This window comes from Thunnus thynnus, chromosome 10, assembly GCF_963924715.1.
Source record: "Thunnus thynnus chromosome 10, fThuThy2.1, whole genome shotgun sequence".
NCBI lineage: Eukaryota > Metazoa > Chordata > Actinopteri > Scombriformes > Scombridae > Thunnus > Thunnus thynnus.
This window is the reverse complement of record NC_089526.1, coordinates 3237737-3256023: the sequence shown is the minus strand read 5'-3', so window position 1 is coordinate 3256023 and position 18287 is coordinate 3237737. Positions and strand designations below refer to the sequence as shown.

The 18287-nt window shown below is 38.3% G+C and overlaps 1 protein-coding gene across 2 annotated transcripts; it reads right to left on the bottom strand.

Moving 5' to 3' along the window:
* Positions 1–73: 73 nt before the first annotated feature.
* LOC137190797 (sorcin-like) lies at positions 74–10096 on the bottom strand. Of its 2 annotated transcripts, none has more exons than XM_067600428.1 (8): positions 9739–10096; positions 7516–7557; positions 7349–7418; positions 5850–5893; positions 3819–3966; positions 2357–2470; positions 1753–1811; positions 74–460 (listed from the first exon to the last, which is right to left on the bottom strand). In XM_067600428.1, the coding sequence occupies exons 1-8, from the start codon at positions 9787–9789 to the stop codon at positions 434–436; spliced, it is 555 nt and encodes a 184-aa protein (XP_067456529.1). In that variant the 5' UTR covers positions 9790–10096; the 3' UTR covers positions 74–433. The 2 variants fall into 2 exon arrangements, with proteins under 2 accessions (XP_067456529.1, XP_067456528.1); XM_067600427.1 differs by having other exon boundaries at positions 7516–7560; positions 9739–10095.
* Between the last annotated feature and the right edge of the window lie 8191 nt (positions 10097–18287).

Here is an 18287-nt window from a genome sequence, read left to right as displayed (position 1 = left end):
ATGAATATAATATCATCCACTCTGAAAATGGAAATTAAAGCCATTGTCTAAAAAAAAACAAAAGAGCCAAACATTAGTGTGTGAAACATTTTGTTTATTCATTTCCTACATGATAACACTCACACGCTGCTGAGCTCTTTGGGTTTACAGGATTAGTCTTGAGGTAAAAGGCTATAAATGTAATAGTGGTAATAATGCCCTCCAGTATATACAGGCACTCTAATGTTAGTCACTGGTACAGTCTGATGTTGCTTTATACTTATAGTTAATATAGTTTACTTGTTAAATTGATGTTTAAAATGGAATGTGACATTTTAATCTTGTTCATACAACTGTGATTAAAAATTAACATACATAGAAATGACATGTTCTGAAGTTGTTATGAAAAGATTTTAAAAGGCTAGTATGTCCCATCTGTTTGGTCTTTTCTTCTTCATACGCTCATGGTGACCTGGATAAACTAGAGAGAGAGAGAAATATGTCCATTATTGTTATACAGTACAACTCTCCATCATCAATCATGTTGCAGTCTAATCTTGGCTGTGGCTGATCTCAATAGGCCGTCATATCAAATTATAAGGTGATTATTTGCTGTTGTGTTAACATTTTGTTTGCGCCGCTTCCAAGATATTAGTTACTGTTGCGTTGTGAGAGATGGAAAAAGACCAACAGAGTTTATTATTGTATCTCTGTGAGGTCAGAAAACAAAGTAACGAATCCTTGGAAGAAACATTGTTTTGCAACAATTTTTTGAAGTTTTCAAACTCGAAATTAGCAGCAGAGTTTAAACATCTGTTTTATTGAAATCCATTAGCACACGATACACATTTTTCATGTTATAACTGTAAAAAAGGGCTGCAACTCAAAATTGTTTTCATTATCTGTTAATCTGTTGATCATTTTCTCGATGAACTGATTAGTAGGTTGGATGATAAAATGTCCAAAAATGGTGAAAAATGTCAATCACTGTTTTTCAAAGCTGAAGGTGACGGAATCAAGAGAATTTGGACATTTTTTCTTTAAAAAATTACTCAAAATGATTATTCAATTATCAAAATAATTGGTGATTAATATTCTTTTGATTAATCAACTTATCGTTGCAGCCCTTCTGTAAAACATTACTGCCACAATAGTTCACTTTCAATATTGCATATGGTATACTTACCCAAATATAGCCTATAAATTATAATTGTGACATAAAATTATAGTTTATATCTTAGTGAAAAGCAGTTTTATGTGTAAATTGTGCCGAAATCCTTCCATAGTTGACTTTGATTTTACATATATCTAAATATAGGCAACAATACATGGAATAATACATATAATTGTGATTGTAATAATCACAAAAAACACATTTTTGCTGCGAGTCCATGCTGGGTAAACAGTGGACTTGTTTGAAAATACATTTTTCCTTGAAGCACATAGAAAGATAAAACCTGATCTTGCATTTAAAGCTGCTGACTGTGATCTTGACCATTTTATTTTAATATGGGCTACAGCTGTGAGGTCATAAATTCATCACTGATCCATCACACACTGGCCAACACACCAAGTTAAAGACATGAGTGCCGGGCCAGCATGTTTTTACTGACCGAGCAGGTCGGATAGCTAAACATTTAATGTTTTGTAGCAGAGAGTGGAGCATATTACAGCCAGTTCTCCTGCGCAGCGATGATGGGCTCAGATGTGACTGATAGCAGAAGCAACATCAAAGCTTTAGAAAACCAAAAAGTGACAGTTGTGGGAACTTACATCATCATACTGAAATGTGGCGCTGCCGGACTGGTTCGTGTCTCTCCTTCGGAATTGATCTGAAAAACACAAACACATAAAAAAAAGCCTACGTGATGAGCTTTTTACATAGTTTTATAGTTTATTAAGTATTTGTTTAACTCTGCAACATTGATTTTTAGCGTCATGATGACAACATGAGCTCGAAGGGTCTCTTTGTTCATTACTTCGGCTGCGTGGGATGATTGTAGCTGTACAGTCTAAAGCAAGCAAGCAGTGTAAAGCACTAACAAAAACACCCACAACTCTGAGGGACTTTCCTATTTGCCACATTTGTCCACATCTTGTCTTCATCTCGAACACAACAAATATTTTTTATCCATAAGATCATCAAGCTGTGGAAGAAAGGTCCTCAAATGAAAACATACAGTTCTGATGATCGAGTCAAACTGCTCAAACAAGCTGAATGAGATGATTTATCTACTTCATAAAGCTCTTTGCCAGTCTGTTAATGTTTCCTCTACTGTTAAAATGGTGTTGAGGGCACACTGCTGAGCTGCATTTAACTTCTTTGTTTATTTTTTATGCCAACGGTCAGATTCCATGAATATTTCAGCCCACTCACCAGTCAGAGCTCGGAGTCTCACACAGCAGCTCACAAATTCATCGAAGGGGATCCTGCCGTGTGTGCTGTAGCGCTTCATGATGCAGTTCATGGCCTGAGGGCTCAGATTGTAGCCTGCGCAGAAACACACACATTATCAATATCAGTTTATTTCAAGTGCTCATCACCCAGTGAATGAGTCTCTGCACACTTTACAGGTTAAAATATAATATGAGACACACAACTATGAGACCTCACATATAAAACAACATTAAGATATGAATGCTACTATAACAAAAAAGTTTATATAGCAACAGTAACAGAAGTGAGACTTTAAAGGACAGGTTCACAATTTCACATTTATCTTTAAACAGCAGTCAGGTGTCCATATGAACAGAGAAAGAGGTTTTCCTCGCTGTAATCATTCCTCCTGTTCATACTGGATATTAAAAGATCCTTCAAATGTGCTTTCAATGGAAGTGATGGAGTTGATGTGAAGCTTATATTCAGCTTCATCAGTCTGAGTTAGTCATATCAAGTGGATATCTGACACATTTACAGTCTTTTTAGCATCAAATTCCCTCTTTGTGTTTCCTCGGACAGTGTTTCCCTGTTGAGCTGCAGGTGGAAGAATAGTAACAAAAAGAGGAACTTTGGCACTAAAAAGACTGTAACGTTGAAAGATATCTACTTGATTTGACTCATTTGGACACTGAAGCTTCATATTAGCTTCAGATCAACTTTTAAATACATTTTTGCACAGAAGGAGGACTGTGGATTTTGTCCTCCATCACTTACATTGTAAGTGCATTATGAAGGGATCTTCTAATGGTCAGTATGAACAGGAGGAATGATTACAGCAAGAAAAACTGGTTTCACTGTTCATTTGGGCTCCTGACTGTTGTTTTAAGACACACTCGAAAAATTGTGAACCAGTCCTTTAAGCCTAGATTTGCCTGTTAACGGACATAATGGAGTATACGAATAGACTGAAGATGTAAGAACAGACAATCCATTTAAAGTCTCATAATTCAGAAGGAGGAATTTGAAACTTCCTAGATCTCATATGGACTCTGGCAGCTCTGTTTTGGACCAAGTGAAGACCTGTTGTTGTCCTCATGGGTAAGCAAGAGAAAAACGTACTGCAGTAGTCAATTCTGGATGTTAGAAAAGCATTTAAAAGGATTTTGAGTCTGAATGGATAAAACTGGCATATCTTAGCTATCTTACATAAATAAAAGGAGCCATTTTTTCACAATATATCCAAGATACACCCCATTTTGTCAAATAAAGATCATTTTAAACTGAAAGCAATTACCTAACGTCTGGTTCAAAGTGACTCCCATCCAGTAGAATAGTGAAATAAGTTTTTTATTATGCAATCGTTGGCAGTTGATGTATGTTTTTATTCCTGATTTTAGATATTAAGGAGAAACAAATTGCAGTGTATCTTTAACAGGTTGTTTTGCTAGTGTGCCCCTACCCAAGGTGACGATGGCCTGCTGCAGCTCATGGCCCTCCACGGTCCCGCTGTGGTCCCGGTCGAAGGATGCAAAGGTGTTCTTCCAGCCGTTCAGAGCCTGCCACAGCTCCTTGAACTCATTAAAGCCCATAGTGCAGGACATGTCCCTCTGAGACGACACTCACAGTCAAGGACCAATCACATACCTCTCCAGTTAGTGTTTCTTTCTCTCTACCATGATCACTCCATGATGCTGCTCATACAGCAAATGTCTATACTCACAACATGTACGCTTACCAAGAGGATAACTATGAGGTAAGACACTTTTGTTACTATAAACTAAAGGTTATAGTTTACTGTTTTTGCAGGAAGTATTAAACAAATTAAAGTATTTTACTATGTTGCCGAGGCAGGAAATGATACAAGACATGCAGCGAATGATGAATATAAAACACAAACTTTGGAAACAAGAATGCAAAAGATTTCTCACCACAAGTTCATTTATTTCCACAGTGCACTGCATTGTGTGCATCAACAGCACGCTCAAAAATAAAGTAAATATGCATACTTATATCTTTGAGTATTCTTAATTTTGGCACTTTTCTAACAGGGCAAAAAGTTTCCCCCATACATTGGTGTATTTTGGGGCTGGGTCTGTTTTTCCTGGTTTGGGGCTCTTAGTTCTAATTCAGATGAATCTTAATGCTTTTTAGACAACAGTGTTCTTCCAGCTTTGTGTCAACAGTTTCCTGTTTCAACATGACGATGCTCCTGTGCACAAAGTCAGCTCCATAAAGAAAGAGTTTTCCCAGTTGGTGGTGTGGAAGAACTTGACCTCAACCCCATCCAGCACCTTTGGGATGAACTGGAACACTGACTGAGAGCCAGATCATCACCCAACACCTGTGCTGGACCTCACTAACGCTCTTGTGGCTGAATGGGAGCTAATCACTGCAGCCTTGTTCAAACATCTGGATTTTAAGACTGAAACCAGGAGAGTGGAGGCTGTTATTCAGTGTGTTTACATGCACTTAACTGACCTTGTTACTCTAAATCTGTGTATACATGCAGCAGGTCAGTCATCAGATTTCTCCTCTACCCTGACTGAGGTATAGTAACCATATTAATGATAGAAGACGCTGCTTGCTAACATTTTGTGAGAGGAAGACAGGCAGACTCAGTGCCAAAGTGTCAAACATTCAGCAGTGGAAACTGACTTATCTTATCTGCTTCGAGTAAGTTTCAGTTTTAGCTGAACGTTGGATGCAATTACTTTAAATACGAAGACGCATCGCTCTGTATATGGTCTCTCCTTTCATCCTGACACTTCATGCTTTCCCTGTTTATGTTTACAAAGCATCTGACCAATCTGATTCAAACTTCCAATGGAACATGTAGTCCCAAGAACACAATGTCAAAAGCTCCGGCTACTTTTCCACTGATGCTGGTGGTGAGAAAATGTTGCTGTAGTCTGACAGCAGCATAAACACAACCAGCACAGGAAGACGTACTGACGATGACAGTAGTGATGACGACATATCTCTGCCCTTGCTCTGTTTTAGATGATGTCTGACCTCAGACAGAAAGGCCCTGAGGAGAGTGGTGAGGACAGCTGCTATGCAAACGTGCATTATTATTTATTTATGCATGTGCAATATAACACAATCATATGTGCAACAACTCTCGACCTTTCTTTTCATGTTTACATTCCTTACATCTCACACCTGTGCAATGTCCAGAAATTATTTATTTATTATTCAATTTTTTTTGTTTTTTTTATATATATATCATTTATAGAGCTCTCTTTTTATATACTGTTTTTCTTTTTATTTATCTGTGTTTTTAACAGTACCATACTTGTAATTTCGTTCTGCTTTGCATCACTGATGTTTTGCTGACTGACATTAAAAGGATCTTGAATCTTAAAATCTTGAATGCATGTTAATGTTAAACTCACTGTTATTTTAGTCACTGAGTGTTTTGTCATTAACAGTTTCCATCTTGTGAGTCAATCTATTCAGCCTCTCTGATTGGCTGATGGGTGAAGGATACATCCAACATGTTGATCATCAGTCTGCAGGTCTCCAGGCTGAAGGCTGTGAAATAAAAAACAAAAACTGTAAACACCCTGGACGATGGACGAATCGAAAAACACAATTTACATGTCAGAGCTTCTGCTTACACATAAGAGCAGATTTTAAATGCCAAAAAAAAATAGAGTAATCCTACAGGTCTTCCTTCACTTCCTGATTTACTTCCACATTGGTTGGGAAATAACAGAATACTGTATTAGTGGCAGCAATAAGACCACCACTGCTTATCAGAAGACTGCACCGTAAATATAAATAGTGAGTGTATCCTGCTGCAGTCACATGTTAAGAGATTACTGGCCAAAGGTAAAGGCATTTGCTAGATTATTGGCATTAATGAACTCCATCCAATCATTATTTTATACTTATACAATCACCTGACAACAGAAACACAAAGAAAGACGATACAAAACGGGGTCACAGAGACAGTCAGAGAAAGTCAACTGACCACAACAAACAAAGCTTGTTCTATTCAACCCAGAGAGTTTGGCTGCATGAAACCTGACACGCTCTCTGTCCCCACGTTTCCTCTTCATCTTAACTGTCAACCACACAATAAAAACCGTCACTCAGCAGGCGTAGTGTGTACTGTCCTATTTGTACTAACTGAGTGTCAGGGCAGATGTGACCACACTGGATATAATACCGGAAGTGTCTGTTGACACTAAGCTTGGGTGGTATATGGTTAATGACGGTATTTGTAAAAAAAGAAAAAGACTCTGTATGAATTAAGCCGGATTTAAAACTACCATTAGTTGCCACTTACTATTTTAGAATCTGGCCAAATGTCTTATTTCTGTCAGTTTTATGTGCTGAGGTGTGTTTGAGGTAACAACAACTGATTAAGAGATGATCCGTCAATAATCTGGCCGTTGGACAATCACTTGTCTGCATCTTTCAGATATCTGTGGCACAATTTATTTCTTCTTACTTTCTGTTCATAGTAGAATTGCTCAAAGTAACGCTGCCTTTTAGTGCCTTTTTGTGCTACGTTCAGTGTGAGCTCCACGTTATGGTACGGTAAATTAAACCGTACAGTGTGAGCATAAACTTCGCTGTGCAGGGACGCCAGTTTAAACATGTAATGAGTTGTGTTTTCCCACCAATGGTCACCATCTTTCTCGGCTGCCTGCGTATTCGTCCTGTTGCCCTCTGTTAGCGCAGCGTAGTTGTGCACTACAATACTTCATGTTAATAAAAATCTCTGTGTCAGATTAATAGAAAAAGGAAAATCTGCATCTGTAGAGTAGCTAGTAGCTATAGCTGTTAGATAAATGTAGTGGAGTACAACTGTAAAGTAGCATAAAATGGAGATACTTAAGGTACAAGTACTTCAAAATTGTACTTCAGTTCATTAATTGAGTAAAAGTATTCAGTTACTTTCCACCACTGGTTCCAGACTTCTGATGCATTTGTGTTTTAAGTGGATTTTTAATTTAAAAAATCGTCTGATGTTCTTACGCTGGTAAGAGCCAGAGATGCCGGAACTAGTGAGGCAGCGCTGCAGCTCGTCTGGTGAGATCTGTCCATCCTGTCAGAGAAATACACAACGCAACAGTACAGTCAGATAACAATCCGCTACTGCACAAAGAGAAACATCAATGTCCCAATATGTCCAGGTGTCTTACCTGTCCAGCTACAGCTGAAAAGTATCCATAGAGAGGATCCTGCTGCTGAGAGAGACACAGAGAAACATGAAGGATTTAGTGTAATTTATTTCTTCATAGTATTTGCTCCAACACCAGTTCATGACCTGCTGTAAAGACTCCATGAAGATGATCTGTGCTGCGACTTATGATTATTTTTATCAATTAATCTGCAGATTATTGTCTCAATTAAGCAATTAATTGTTTTTCCCACAAAATGTCAGAGTGAAAAAAGTGATATTAATAATTTTCCAGAAGCCAGAGTGATTTATTCAAATTGCTTGTTTTGTCCAACCAGCCAAAGATACAGTTTACAATCTGGATCTTTGATTATCGATTATAACAATAGTTGCCAATTAATTTTCTTTCAATTGACTAATCAGTTACTCAAATGAAAAATCTGGGTTCTACACTACAAACCTCCAAGTACAATTTGTTTACTAGACAATCAGAAAGTCAAATCAGATCAGTCGCTAAATACTGTGCAGATGTGTAGTTGAATAACTTAATTAGAAGAAGTTACATTTATTATAATACTTAACACAGGACAACAACATCTTCAGGCTCAGTGAAAATCTGTTGAACAGGGTTTCAGAAGGAATTTAAATGATGCTTCAGAATTTACAAGCCAAAAACCTCCAACATCCTGCTGGTCGTCACATCCTGAAGGTTCTGATTTAATAAGATAAGAACAACCAGCGAGGACATGTAAGTTCTATAATATTAACTTAAATTAACAGAAAGAGGGTCTACTGAGAGAAAGGTTTAAATAAAGTGAGATGAAGCAACGAGGCTGCATTCAGGAGGCTTCTTTTGATATTTTGCAATCATGTTTTAAAATCTTTCCTGTTAACTAACTGGGAGCAGATGCAGGTTGGCAAACGTGTGTGTGTGTGTGTGTGTGTGTAAATGTGTGAGGGAGATCAGTGTGTTGTTTACGCTCCATTTGCCTAATTCGCCTTGTCTCAATTCTCAGAAATGTCACATTATCAGCACAAAACTCCTATTCACTGACGCGTAATCACTGCCTGCTGTCTGCATGCTGTACATTGTCCACCAGCGCTGACTCAGTGTGTTTGTGTATGTGTGTTCATACTGACCACTGAAAAGTTTGATCTGATTATCTAGTGTGTGCGCCTCGAGTCTTGTAAAGAAACCTCATCCTTCCTCACCCCAGATGTATTTTATTTCCAAGAGAAAACAAAAAGACACCCACACACACACGCAGTGTAAATGGTATTGATTGCCTCAATGCTTCAAACTGCACAAGACATCTGTTTACAATTAGAGCTTACAGATGAACATGAGTTTGGACTCAGTGATGGAGTAAAACAAAGTACATTTACTCAAGTACTGCACTTAAGTACAATTTTGATGTACTTTGCTTGGGTATTCAGCTACAGTTCAGAGGGAAATACTGTACTCCACTACATTTATTTGACAGCTTTAGTTACTAGTTTATTAACTGATTAAGATTACACATCTAAAACCAGTGATAAACTTATTAAATATGACTACAGCTGCAACAATTAGTCAATAAATCAATTCGTTGCAAACTATTAAATCAATCACCAGCCATTTTGACAATTGTTACTATACTTCCACCTGTTTCTCAACAGGGAAACACTATCTGAGGAAACACAAAGAGGGAATTTGATGCTAAAAAGACTGTAAATGTGTCAGATATCCACTTGATATGACTAACTCAGACTGCTGAAGCCTCATATAAGCTTCACATCAACTTTTAAACGCATTTTTGCACATTTTGGCCTCCATCACTTACACTGAAAGCACATTAGAAGGATCTTTTAATATCCAGTATAAACAGGAGGAATGATTACACCGAGGAAAACCTCTTTCATTGTGTCATGGACACCTGACTGCTGGTTAAAGACAGACTTTAAAGAAACTGTGAACCTGTCCTTTAAGCACCCGTTATTAACCGATAATGACAGTTAGCTGATAGGTTAGACAGCTAGCAAGTCATCTGACATGATCATGACGGATTTCATGTAGAAACCTTTAATAAACAGATAATAACAGTTACACCTTCAGTCTTGTGCAAGTTTGGCAACTCAATCATCTCTGTCTAACCTTATTCGACCCAACTTCCGTACTGTTTGGACAAGACGTCCTGGGTCGGTGGTCGGTGGATATATCCAGCTTTTAGCCGATATTTCATCACATATGTATGGTTTTTCTTACCGCTCCTGGGAATCCACCGGGGGCTGCGCCGTATGGTCCTGGGTACGCCATTGTTGAGTAATGTTATGACTATTGCAAAAGCTAATAAAATGGGGGATTTACGATCGAAAGACGCTGTTCTCCCTCCTCACTGTAAACCCTGAGGGTGTGTCTGCCGGTGTACACTGACTGACGCCCAAAAACCTAAATTATTAAGTGTTTTAAACTAGCCTGACTCACCACAGCGGGTCTAAGTGTCTAAGTCTAAATCTTGGAGGCAAACGGGAAAGATATGCCAAAAATTCGGAACCTTAAAAGACGGATGTTTGATATCCCGTTTCCTCAGCGCGAGCTTCACTGCTGCACTCTGATTGGCGGTGAGTGACCACGTGACAAAATCCACCAATCGAATCAACCATATTGCGTATCACAGAGATAGAAGGGTTTCAACGTCAATGAAAAACAGTGTAATAACAACTAAACAGACACACACACAAACTATAACCATTAACCGTAATGGACACACACTGAACAGACCAGTTTGTACGTTTGTGAGCAGTAAAAACACCCTCAACACATTTCTCTTAACCTGAAATGTTTTGATGGGCCACCCAAATATTAGGAACACTTTTCAATATGATCCAGTACACCAATACAAGAAGTACTCAGATCTTTTCCCAAAGTGAAAGTATCAATACAGCCACAGGTGCCTGGTTATCATTAAAATGGGGGAGCAAACTTGGAAAGGTGCATAATTGATGGGGATGAAAATTTCCTGCATTTCTACACTACCTAAGAAACAGCCACCCGCACTAGTCTAGATGAGTTAGATTGAGGGTGCTATGGAAACCATGAATGTATCAAGAACAGTATATAATTGGTTGAACAGAACAGGCTTTGTTGCGGTCAGTTGACTTTCTCTGACTGTCTCTGTGACCCCTTTTTGTGTTGTCACCGACATTCATAAAGGTTTCTGGCTCTGTTGTCAGACAATTGTAGAAGTATAAAATAGTGATTGGATAGAGTCCATTAATGCTAAGAGTCATAGGCGCCTGGTGATGTATTAAAATGGGGGAGCAAACTTGGTAAAATGCATAATCAGCAGGGGATCTGTGGTTCCTTTCCTTGAATAAAATTTGGATGAATGAACTTGACTCACAACAGCTATATAATCCCACACACAGGTTCTAGTGGTAGCTATTAGCACCACTAGCTGAAGAATTTGTAATGTTATACAGGAATTAATAATCATAACTTCAAAAGCAGATTATTTAAACCTACATGATTTCAAATTAAGGAATATTTTAATACACAACTTAGAAGGTAATTTTAGCTCCTCAAGACTTAAAAGGGCCATTTTAGTTGAGGACTAGACCTTATTGCTCCTCAGAGTAAACCTGCTGCTCTCATTTAGCCTGTATGAGAAAATGAGAGAATAATCATAATAATGAAAGTATTTTACAGAAGTCTAAACAAGTTACTTTCTCACAACAGCATGAAAGTAAGTTGTTTAGACTTCTGCAGTTCTACTTTAGTTTCAATTTTAGTCAGACTTTGGATGGAATTATTATATATTTTAAATATGATCACTCCATGTAATAATCTCTCATCTGACTGTTCTGCATTGTGCTTTCATTATTATGATTATTCTCTCATTTTCTCATACAGGCTAAATGAGAACTGCAAGTTTATTCTGAGGGGAACTAACGTCTAGTCCTCAACTAAAATGGCCCTTTTAAGTCTTGAGGAGCAAAAAACACCTTCTGAGTTGTGCATTAAAATGAAACCATGTGAGAAGTTTAGAAGGAAAAATCACTGTTGACAACTTCTTAAATGTGACCCCGACTACACACTGCTTTTTGTAAGATGTCAAAAGCCAAAAAGGTCTTTAACAATGTGTTGTATTTTAAAAGCTTGTTATATTATCCATTGTGTCAAATCTTCATCTGAAAAGTAACTAAAGCTGTCAAATAAATGTAGTGGAGTAGAAAGTACAATATTTCCCTCTGAAATGTAGTGGAGTGGAAGAATAAAGTAGCATTAAATGGAAATACTCGAGTAAAGTATAAGTACCTCAAAATTGTACTTAAGTACAGTACTTGAGTAAATTTACATAGTTATTTTCCACCACCCACTACGACCTCAATAATAAACATAAAGTAGAATTATCACCTTTCTGACAATGTCAACAAAACTGAAAATGTATAAGCTTTGTAAAAGTAGAATTTATGGCAGAGCTGTTGTATTGGATTGCATTAGATTGCACCGGTGTTCCTAATAAAGTGTTTGGTGAGTATAGACAGTATATTATATGTAAAAACACTGGTATGATCCATTAATGGAGGGCATTACATCAGTGGTTGAGGCAAGCTGCCCAATCAGCTTGTTCTGTTTAGTGACACATACAGTCTCTTCTGCTGCATCCAACTCCGGTCCAAAGGAAACCCATCTGAGGCTCCATCTGTTGTTTCAGAGGTAGAGCAGAGAGGAAGAGGAAGGGAGGGGCGACGCTCCATATCACCATCCTGACCACAAATACAAACATTCACTGAAGCTCGAGCTCAGGCTGGGATGTACAGACTGAATCCTGACTGCTGGGTTGGGTCGCCCAGGCCTCATCTGTGTCTCATTCCTCAACACCAGGGGAACCTCGCTTCAAGCCTCCCAGGCCACCAAGAGGAAGAGGAGGAAGAAGAGGTGGAGGACCACCCTGCTGTTTGTTGCTACACTACAGGTGGGTTAAACATAAGATAATGTAAGAAACGTTATTGATTCTAATATGGAAATTAGGTTGTTACAGCAGTAAAAGCAGCAGGACTCAGCAAGGAAGAACTGAAAAAAGCATTATTATACAATTGGAAAATAATGTAAACAATAAAAATGTTAAAAATAATAAACAGAAGTCATTCTTAATTTATAAGCCAATATTATCTTAACACTGATAAAAGATACTATAAGATAAGATAAACTGTATCCTGCATTTACAGGAGATCGTACTCATCACTGTGCTCTATATGAAAAAGTAGCAACAAGATGAGAACTACAAACTATCACTTTAATGTGTAAATGTCTCCTAAAGCTGCCTCATTATATCACGTCTCCTATCCAACTGAAAACCACTGTTCATGAAACTAGATCTCAGGACTGGACTTGATACTTGACGAGTAAATACTTAACTTGTACCTTGAACTTCAGTACTTTGCACCATAACTTGAAATAACTACAAAGGACTTTAAACCTCGAACGCCTCATCTGGCTGGATCTATTTAAACTGTTCATTTTGACCTTTTGTAGAGATTTCTACAATTGCTTCTGACACTGTGTGTGTGCTATGTTTTGTCTCTCTTGCAAAACACATCATAATCTCAATGAGGCTACCTGATTATTCACAGGTCATAAAAATGAGCTTGTTGATCCTGTTGAGGTGCTTTCAGCCTGCAGCCCAGCATGTCCCAGCATAGATCAAAACAATGGCGAGTCAACGCTAAACATGAAGAAGCAGCGTTCAGTAATTATGCTCCATATATCTGGAACAAACTCCCAGAAAACTGCAGGTCTGCTGCAACTCTCAGTTCTACTGTCCAATAACGACAAAAATACAAAAAAAAAAAAATCCAAAAAAGAACTCTTATTTATATCACACACTTAATCTATTTTAGCTTATTTTTATTTTCTATTGAACTCCTGTGCATATTGTTATTTAAAAGTGTCTTTTTATAATGTCTCATGTTTCTTTTACATTTTGTCCTGATGCCTTTTGTGTTTTATGTAAAGCACATTGAATTGCCTTGTTGCTCCAGTGTTCTATAGAAGTAAACTCACCTTGCCTTTAATTTTGCCTTTGAATCAAACCCTGAGTGCGTGATTCTGTTTTTATCTTGAAAACCTTCCTGCTATGCATGTGTGTGTGTGTGTGTGTGTGTGTGTGTGTGTGTGTGTGTGTGTGTGTGTGTGTGTGTGTGTGTGTCCCTGCCCAAACCCAGCAGGTCTCATCAGCAGGTGCAGGAAACAGAAGGATCAGACATATGATTCAGCCACGATGTGTGACTCTAAGCCAACCTCCTTCACTAACCAGTCATTCATGTTTGGGTTGTTAATGTTTCTTCAAAGGATGAATAAAATCCATTTTATGGAAAACTGTAGTAGTATAAGAAGCATAGTGTGTCCAGGTTAACCCAAGCTAATACTGGCTGATGTTAACTCTGCTTCTAACCTGTATCTTCAGGTTGTGTTGACATCATCGCTCAGGCTGCTGATGGTCAGTGGTCCACCCCCGAACTTCCCATCTACTCAGGGATCCCCAGCAGCTCCGGCCTGGCTGGGCGGTGTCCTGCTTCTTTGTCTCCACAGCAGCCAATAACAATGCTCCATGCTGCCGGAGGAGACACATCACAGCATGCCATTGGTGGTCACTGCTGGGAGGGTCCGGGGACGGAGACCCAGGGATGTGTATGTGTTTGTGGGGAGAGGGGACCAGAGGGATTGGGTCCCTGCTGGCCTGGATCTCCATACATCTATTATGGAGGTGAGCGTTCACCTGAGGTTTTCTGGTTGTTAAAGGACAGGTTCACTATTTTACAAGTGTGTCTTAAACCAGCAGTCAGGTATGAACAGTGAAAGAGGTTTTCCTCGCTGTAATCATTCCTCCTGTTCATACTGGATATTAAAAAATCCCCTTCAGATGTGCTTTCAATGTAAGTGATGGAGGCCAAAATCCACAGTGTGTCCACACAGTCATTTAGTGCAAAAATGCATTTAAAAGTTGATGTGAAGCTTATTATGTGTAGTCAAGGTTTGTCATCATATTGCACCTACAGTATAGCGTCTGACCAGTGTGACCCTTTGTTTCAATTACGCTTGCTGCAAGGGTGGAAAACAAAAGAAACAAGGAAGAATAATGGAGTCCTTGCCTCAAACCAATTTCACTGTTTGGCAGATTTCTTCATCCCTGTGTTCGTTGGATAACGACGTCCAAATGCACTAATAAACACCCGTCCATTAGAGGATACACAACAACAATGTGACTGAACAAGCAGCTTTGACTGGTTGTTGGTATCACTGTTCCCAATCTACAAATTCCTTTTAAAGGATGGGTTCACAATATTTCAAGTGTGTCCATATGAACACTGAAAGAGGTTTTGCTTGCTATAATCGTTCCTCCTGTTCATACTGGCCATTAAAACATCTTAAAAGAACTTTTAAATACATTTTTTGCTCAGCAGAAGGCCTGTAGGTTTTGTTTCAGTGTTTTAAGACAGTTTGGAAAAATAGTGAACCTATCTTTTAACAAGAAAACATTGTCAGGTGGGAGGTTAGGCTACTGCGAAACATTTGAAAATATGACCCACCTTCCACCTGACATGGCTGCAAACTGAGAGTCTAGCTCTGCGTGTTACAAGTTTGATGCGAGGATGTTTTTGTTTGTTCTGCTTTCCTGCAATGTGGGGGGACGGGTTTGACTCACAGGACTGGACTCGGTTGAATTGAGCCTCTTCTGGCTTTAACCAACCCTCTCTCCTCTTCAAGACTTGATTTTATTGGTAAAATGATGGATGGCAATTGTGGAAATCGGATGGAAATTATACAGTTCATGACAAAAAATCAAACAATTCACCTTTCCCTGATTGTCTCTGTGTGGCACAAATAACATCTTCGTCCCCTCAATCTGTGGCTCTGACACTCCAATCACTTCCTGCACAGCTAATCTACCAAACTGAAAGACTTATCATAACATAATCCAACAGTAATCTGCAATAACTTTGGTCTAGTGTGACATGATTACTGAGAACCAATATCACAGAGATTAAGGGTCACATGCTATATAACAACATTGCTGTGTTTGCTTCATGCAGTGAGGAGGAATGTGGTGGTTGGAGTGGAGGTGGTGGAGGAGGTTGCTGTTGAAGAAGACACTCTAGAAGTAATGTAAGTATTTTATGAATTATTAAAAAGTAATCATACCACTGATGTACTATGTAATTTCTAATTTCTAATAATTTTACAGTTAATCACCTTTTTGACTGACATAGAGTGTGATTTACAGCGACAGGAATATACACCTATGTGGCTGAAAAGGATGTTTGCTGTCTTTTTCTCTTCTCAGAACAGAGGAAATATACACAGATGACCTGCTGGATTCTGACCTGCTGCAAGAAGACCAGCTGTACCCAACATGAGCCCCGAGTAACTTTCAGATTGTCCTGTCTGACTGTATATACTATAAACAATGTATTATATATAGCCTATCTGTCCTAGCATTATGTGTATGTTGGTGTGGCCTTGACAAGCTGTTTATCTTTTTTAAATGAAAAACATTGTCAGCTGTGATTAATAAACTATAACAGAAAAAATGGTTAAATTGATATTTTTTATTTCAAAAAATGAAGTGTAATAATATAATATAATATAATATAATATAATATAATATAATCATTGCTTTATTCTACTATTTAACTGAATAGAACCAAAAGGTTTTTTATTTATCCTGAATTCTTGCCACAACACTACTTTTCGATGAAGTCTGTCTTTAATTCAGATTACAACATGGCATAATATGACAAGAATGTACAGATGTCATACATTGTTATATTTTATTTAACACGCACACGCACACACATACACACATATCCTTTATATATTTTATTGTGTGAAGCACTACAAATGGTTTGTATACTCCAGCTGTGTGTCACGCCTCTTCTATACGTCACAAGTGAAAATTATTCCATTGTAACTATTTTTAACCACAAAAAACAAAATGCAACAAATCAAAATACAGAAGGTGATTTATTTTAGCCTCCGTTATAGCAACGAGAACATGTGATGTTTAGATCAAGTGGCTCATTCCAGTTTTTTAGCAGCAGAGTGAAAGACTTAAAGTCCTGACAAATAATGTAAATATATTTACTAGTTGACAGAATTTAAAGGGAAAAGAGAAATGAAGAGAATCATCATTTGCTCTGATGTTACCAAAGAAAATCATATAACAGTATTTAATTTTAAAAAGCAGTCATGTTGATGTACAAGGTTTCGTAAGTTTTCAAGCACCCCTAGCACCTCAGAAAAGCTAAAAATAATTAGGGGGCGCTATCGAGCAGACTTCCCACGCCGAAGCCCAGTTACAATATCAAATGAAAATATTTACTTGTTAGAACATAAGTGCAAAGTTTTGTGAGTTTTTGTGCATCCTAAAGGCCTAAAAATGGCTGACTTCATGTGGGGCAAGAAAACTTAAAAAAAAATGTATTAAGTCGAGAATCATGAGAGCAGTGATTCCACCAAATTTCACGAACGTTAAAGTAACTTTATCCCAACATGACCCTGTGTTTGGGGGCGCTATGGAGCTCGGCGGTCACTCTTGAGCCATTTCTGACGTGTGTGCCAACTTTTGTGAGTTTTCAAGCATCCCGAGCCCCTCAAAAATGCAGTGACGTACTAGAATATTAATACTTAAAGCTGCGAGCAGCGATGAACGGGCCCTCACCCTCGTCTGAGGGAGCAGCAGCTGTGGTATCACTATTTTGTCTGTAGGTTTTATCTTTATTTTATTTCAGTGACGGTTTCGAGAGGATTTTTTGTTTCTTTTAAATATTCTTTGATGTGTGTGTTTCCCATCTGCCCACCCTAATTTGTGACTTTTCTCTGTGTCCTATAGGCCAGAGCTTAATCCAGGAAGGGGGTCATGGGGCTGTTCGAGCCGGTGCCTAGTACGCCGATTAAACCACTGCTTCTTTTGCTGTCTATTGAGTTTTGTGTTTGTTTGTGCATGTTGTAAAAAATGGACTTTTGTGGTAGCTGGGTATTGTAAAAGCCTCTGCATTGGCACACCAGTTAAAGTATGAGGACCAGGACCAGGGATGAGAGCTATTCAACAGTTTATTGTCTTGTCCACAGGTTTACAATGAATAGTTGACTGTCAGATGATGATGATGATGATTTAAAGGCTAAAAAAGGCAGATGAAACAATAATCAGCAAACAAAGGTTCTAGTAAATCTTAATCTAAATGATAATCAGTACACAAAAGGTACTTTGATACTTCAAATCTTAACTCAATTGGTCATTAAACAAAGAAACCGCAATAACTACAACAAATGTCTTCAACTTACTAAGAGGATGCACCTGATGCACAGTCAACTGGAGAAGGTAGCTAATAACATACAGGTCACCATGCTGCAGCAAGACAAAGGAAGAGACTGAGCAAGGTCTGAGCCAGGCTTTTATCACTTCAGGTGTGACAAGTTAGGTTGAAGCTAAGTCCCGCCCACCTAGGTCTGGGCAGAAAGGAAGATTTTCTACACATGTAATGTCACCAACTTTCTGTTGCATTGGTGAAAATAATGGATCATCATCAGTTTACAGAGAATCAAATAAGATAGGTATCTTAAACCACACATTTTTATTGACAGTTTACACATCTTTGGAGTGTGGGAGGAAACCGGAGAACCCAGAGGAAGCCCACGCAGTCATGGAGAGAACAGCAAAAAAAGCCCCCCCCCCCCAAAAAGAAAATAATACACTAAAATATAGTTTGTGTATTTGACTTAAATACAGCAACTCAATAGTGAAGTTAAAT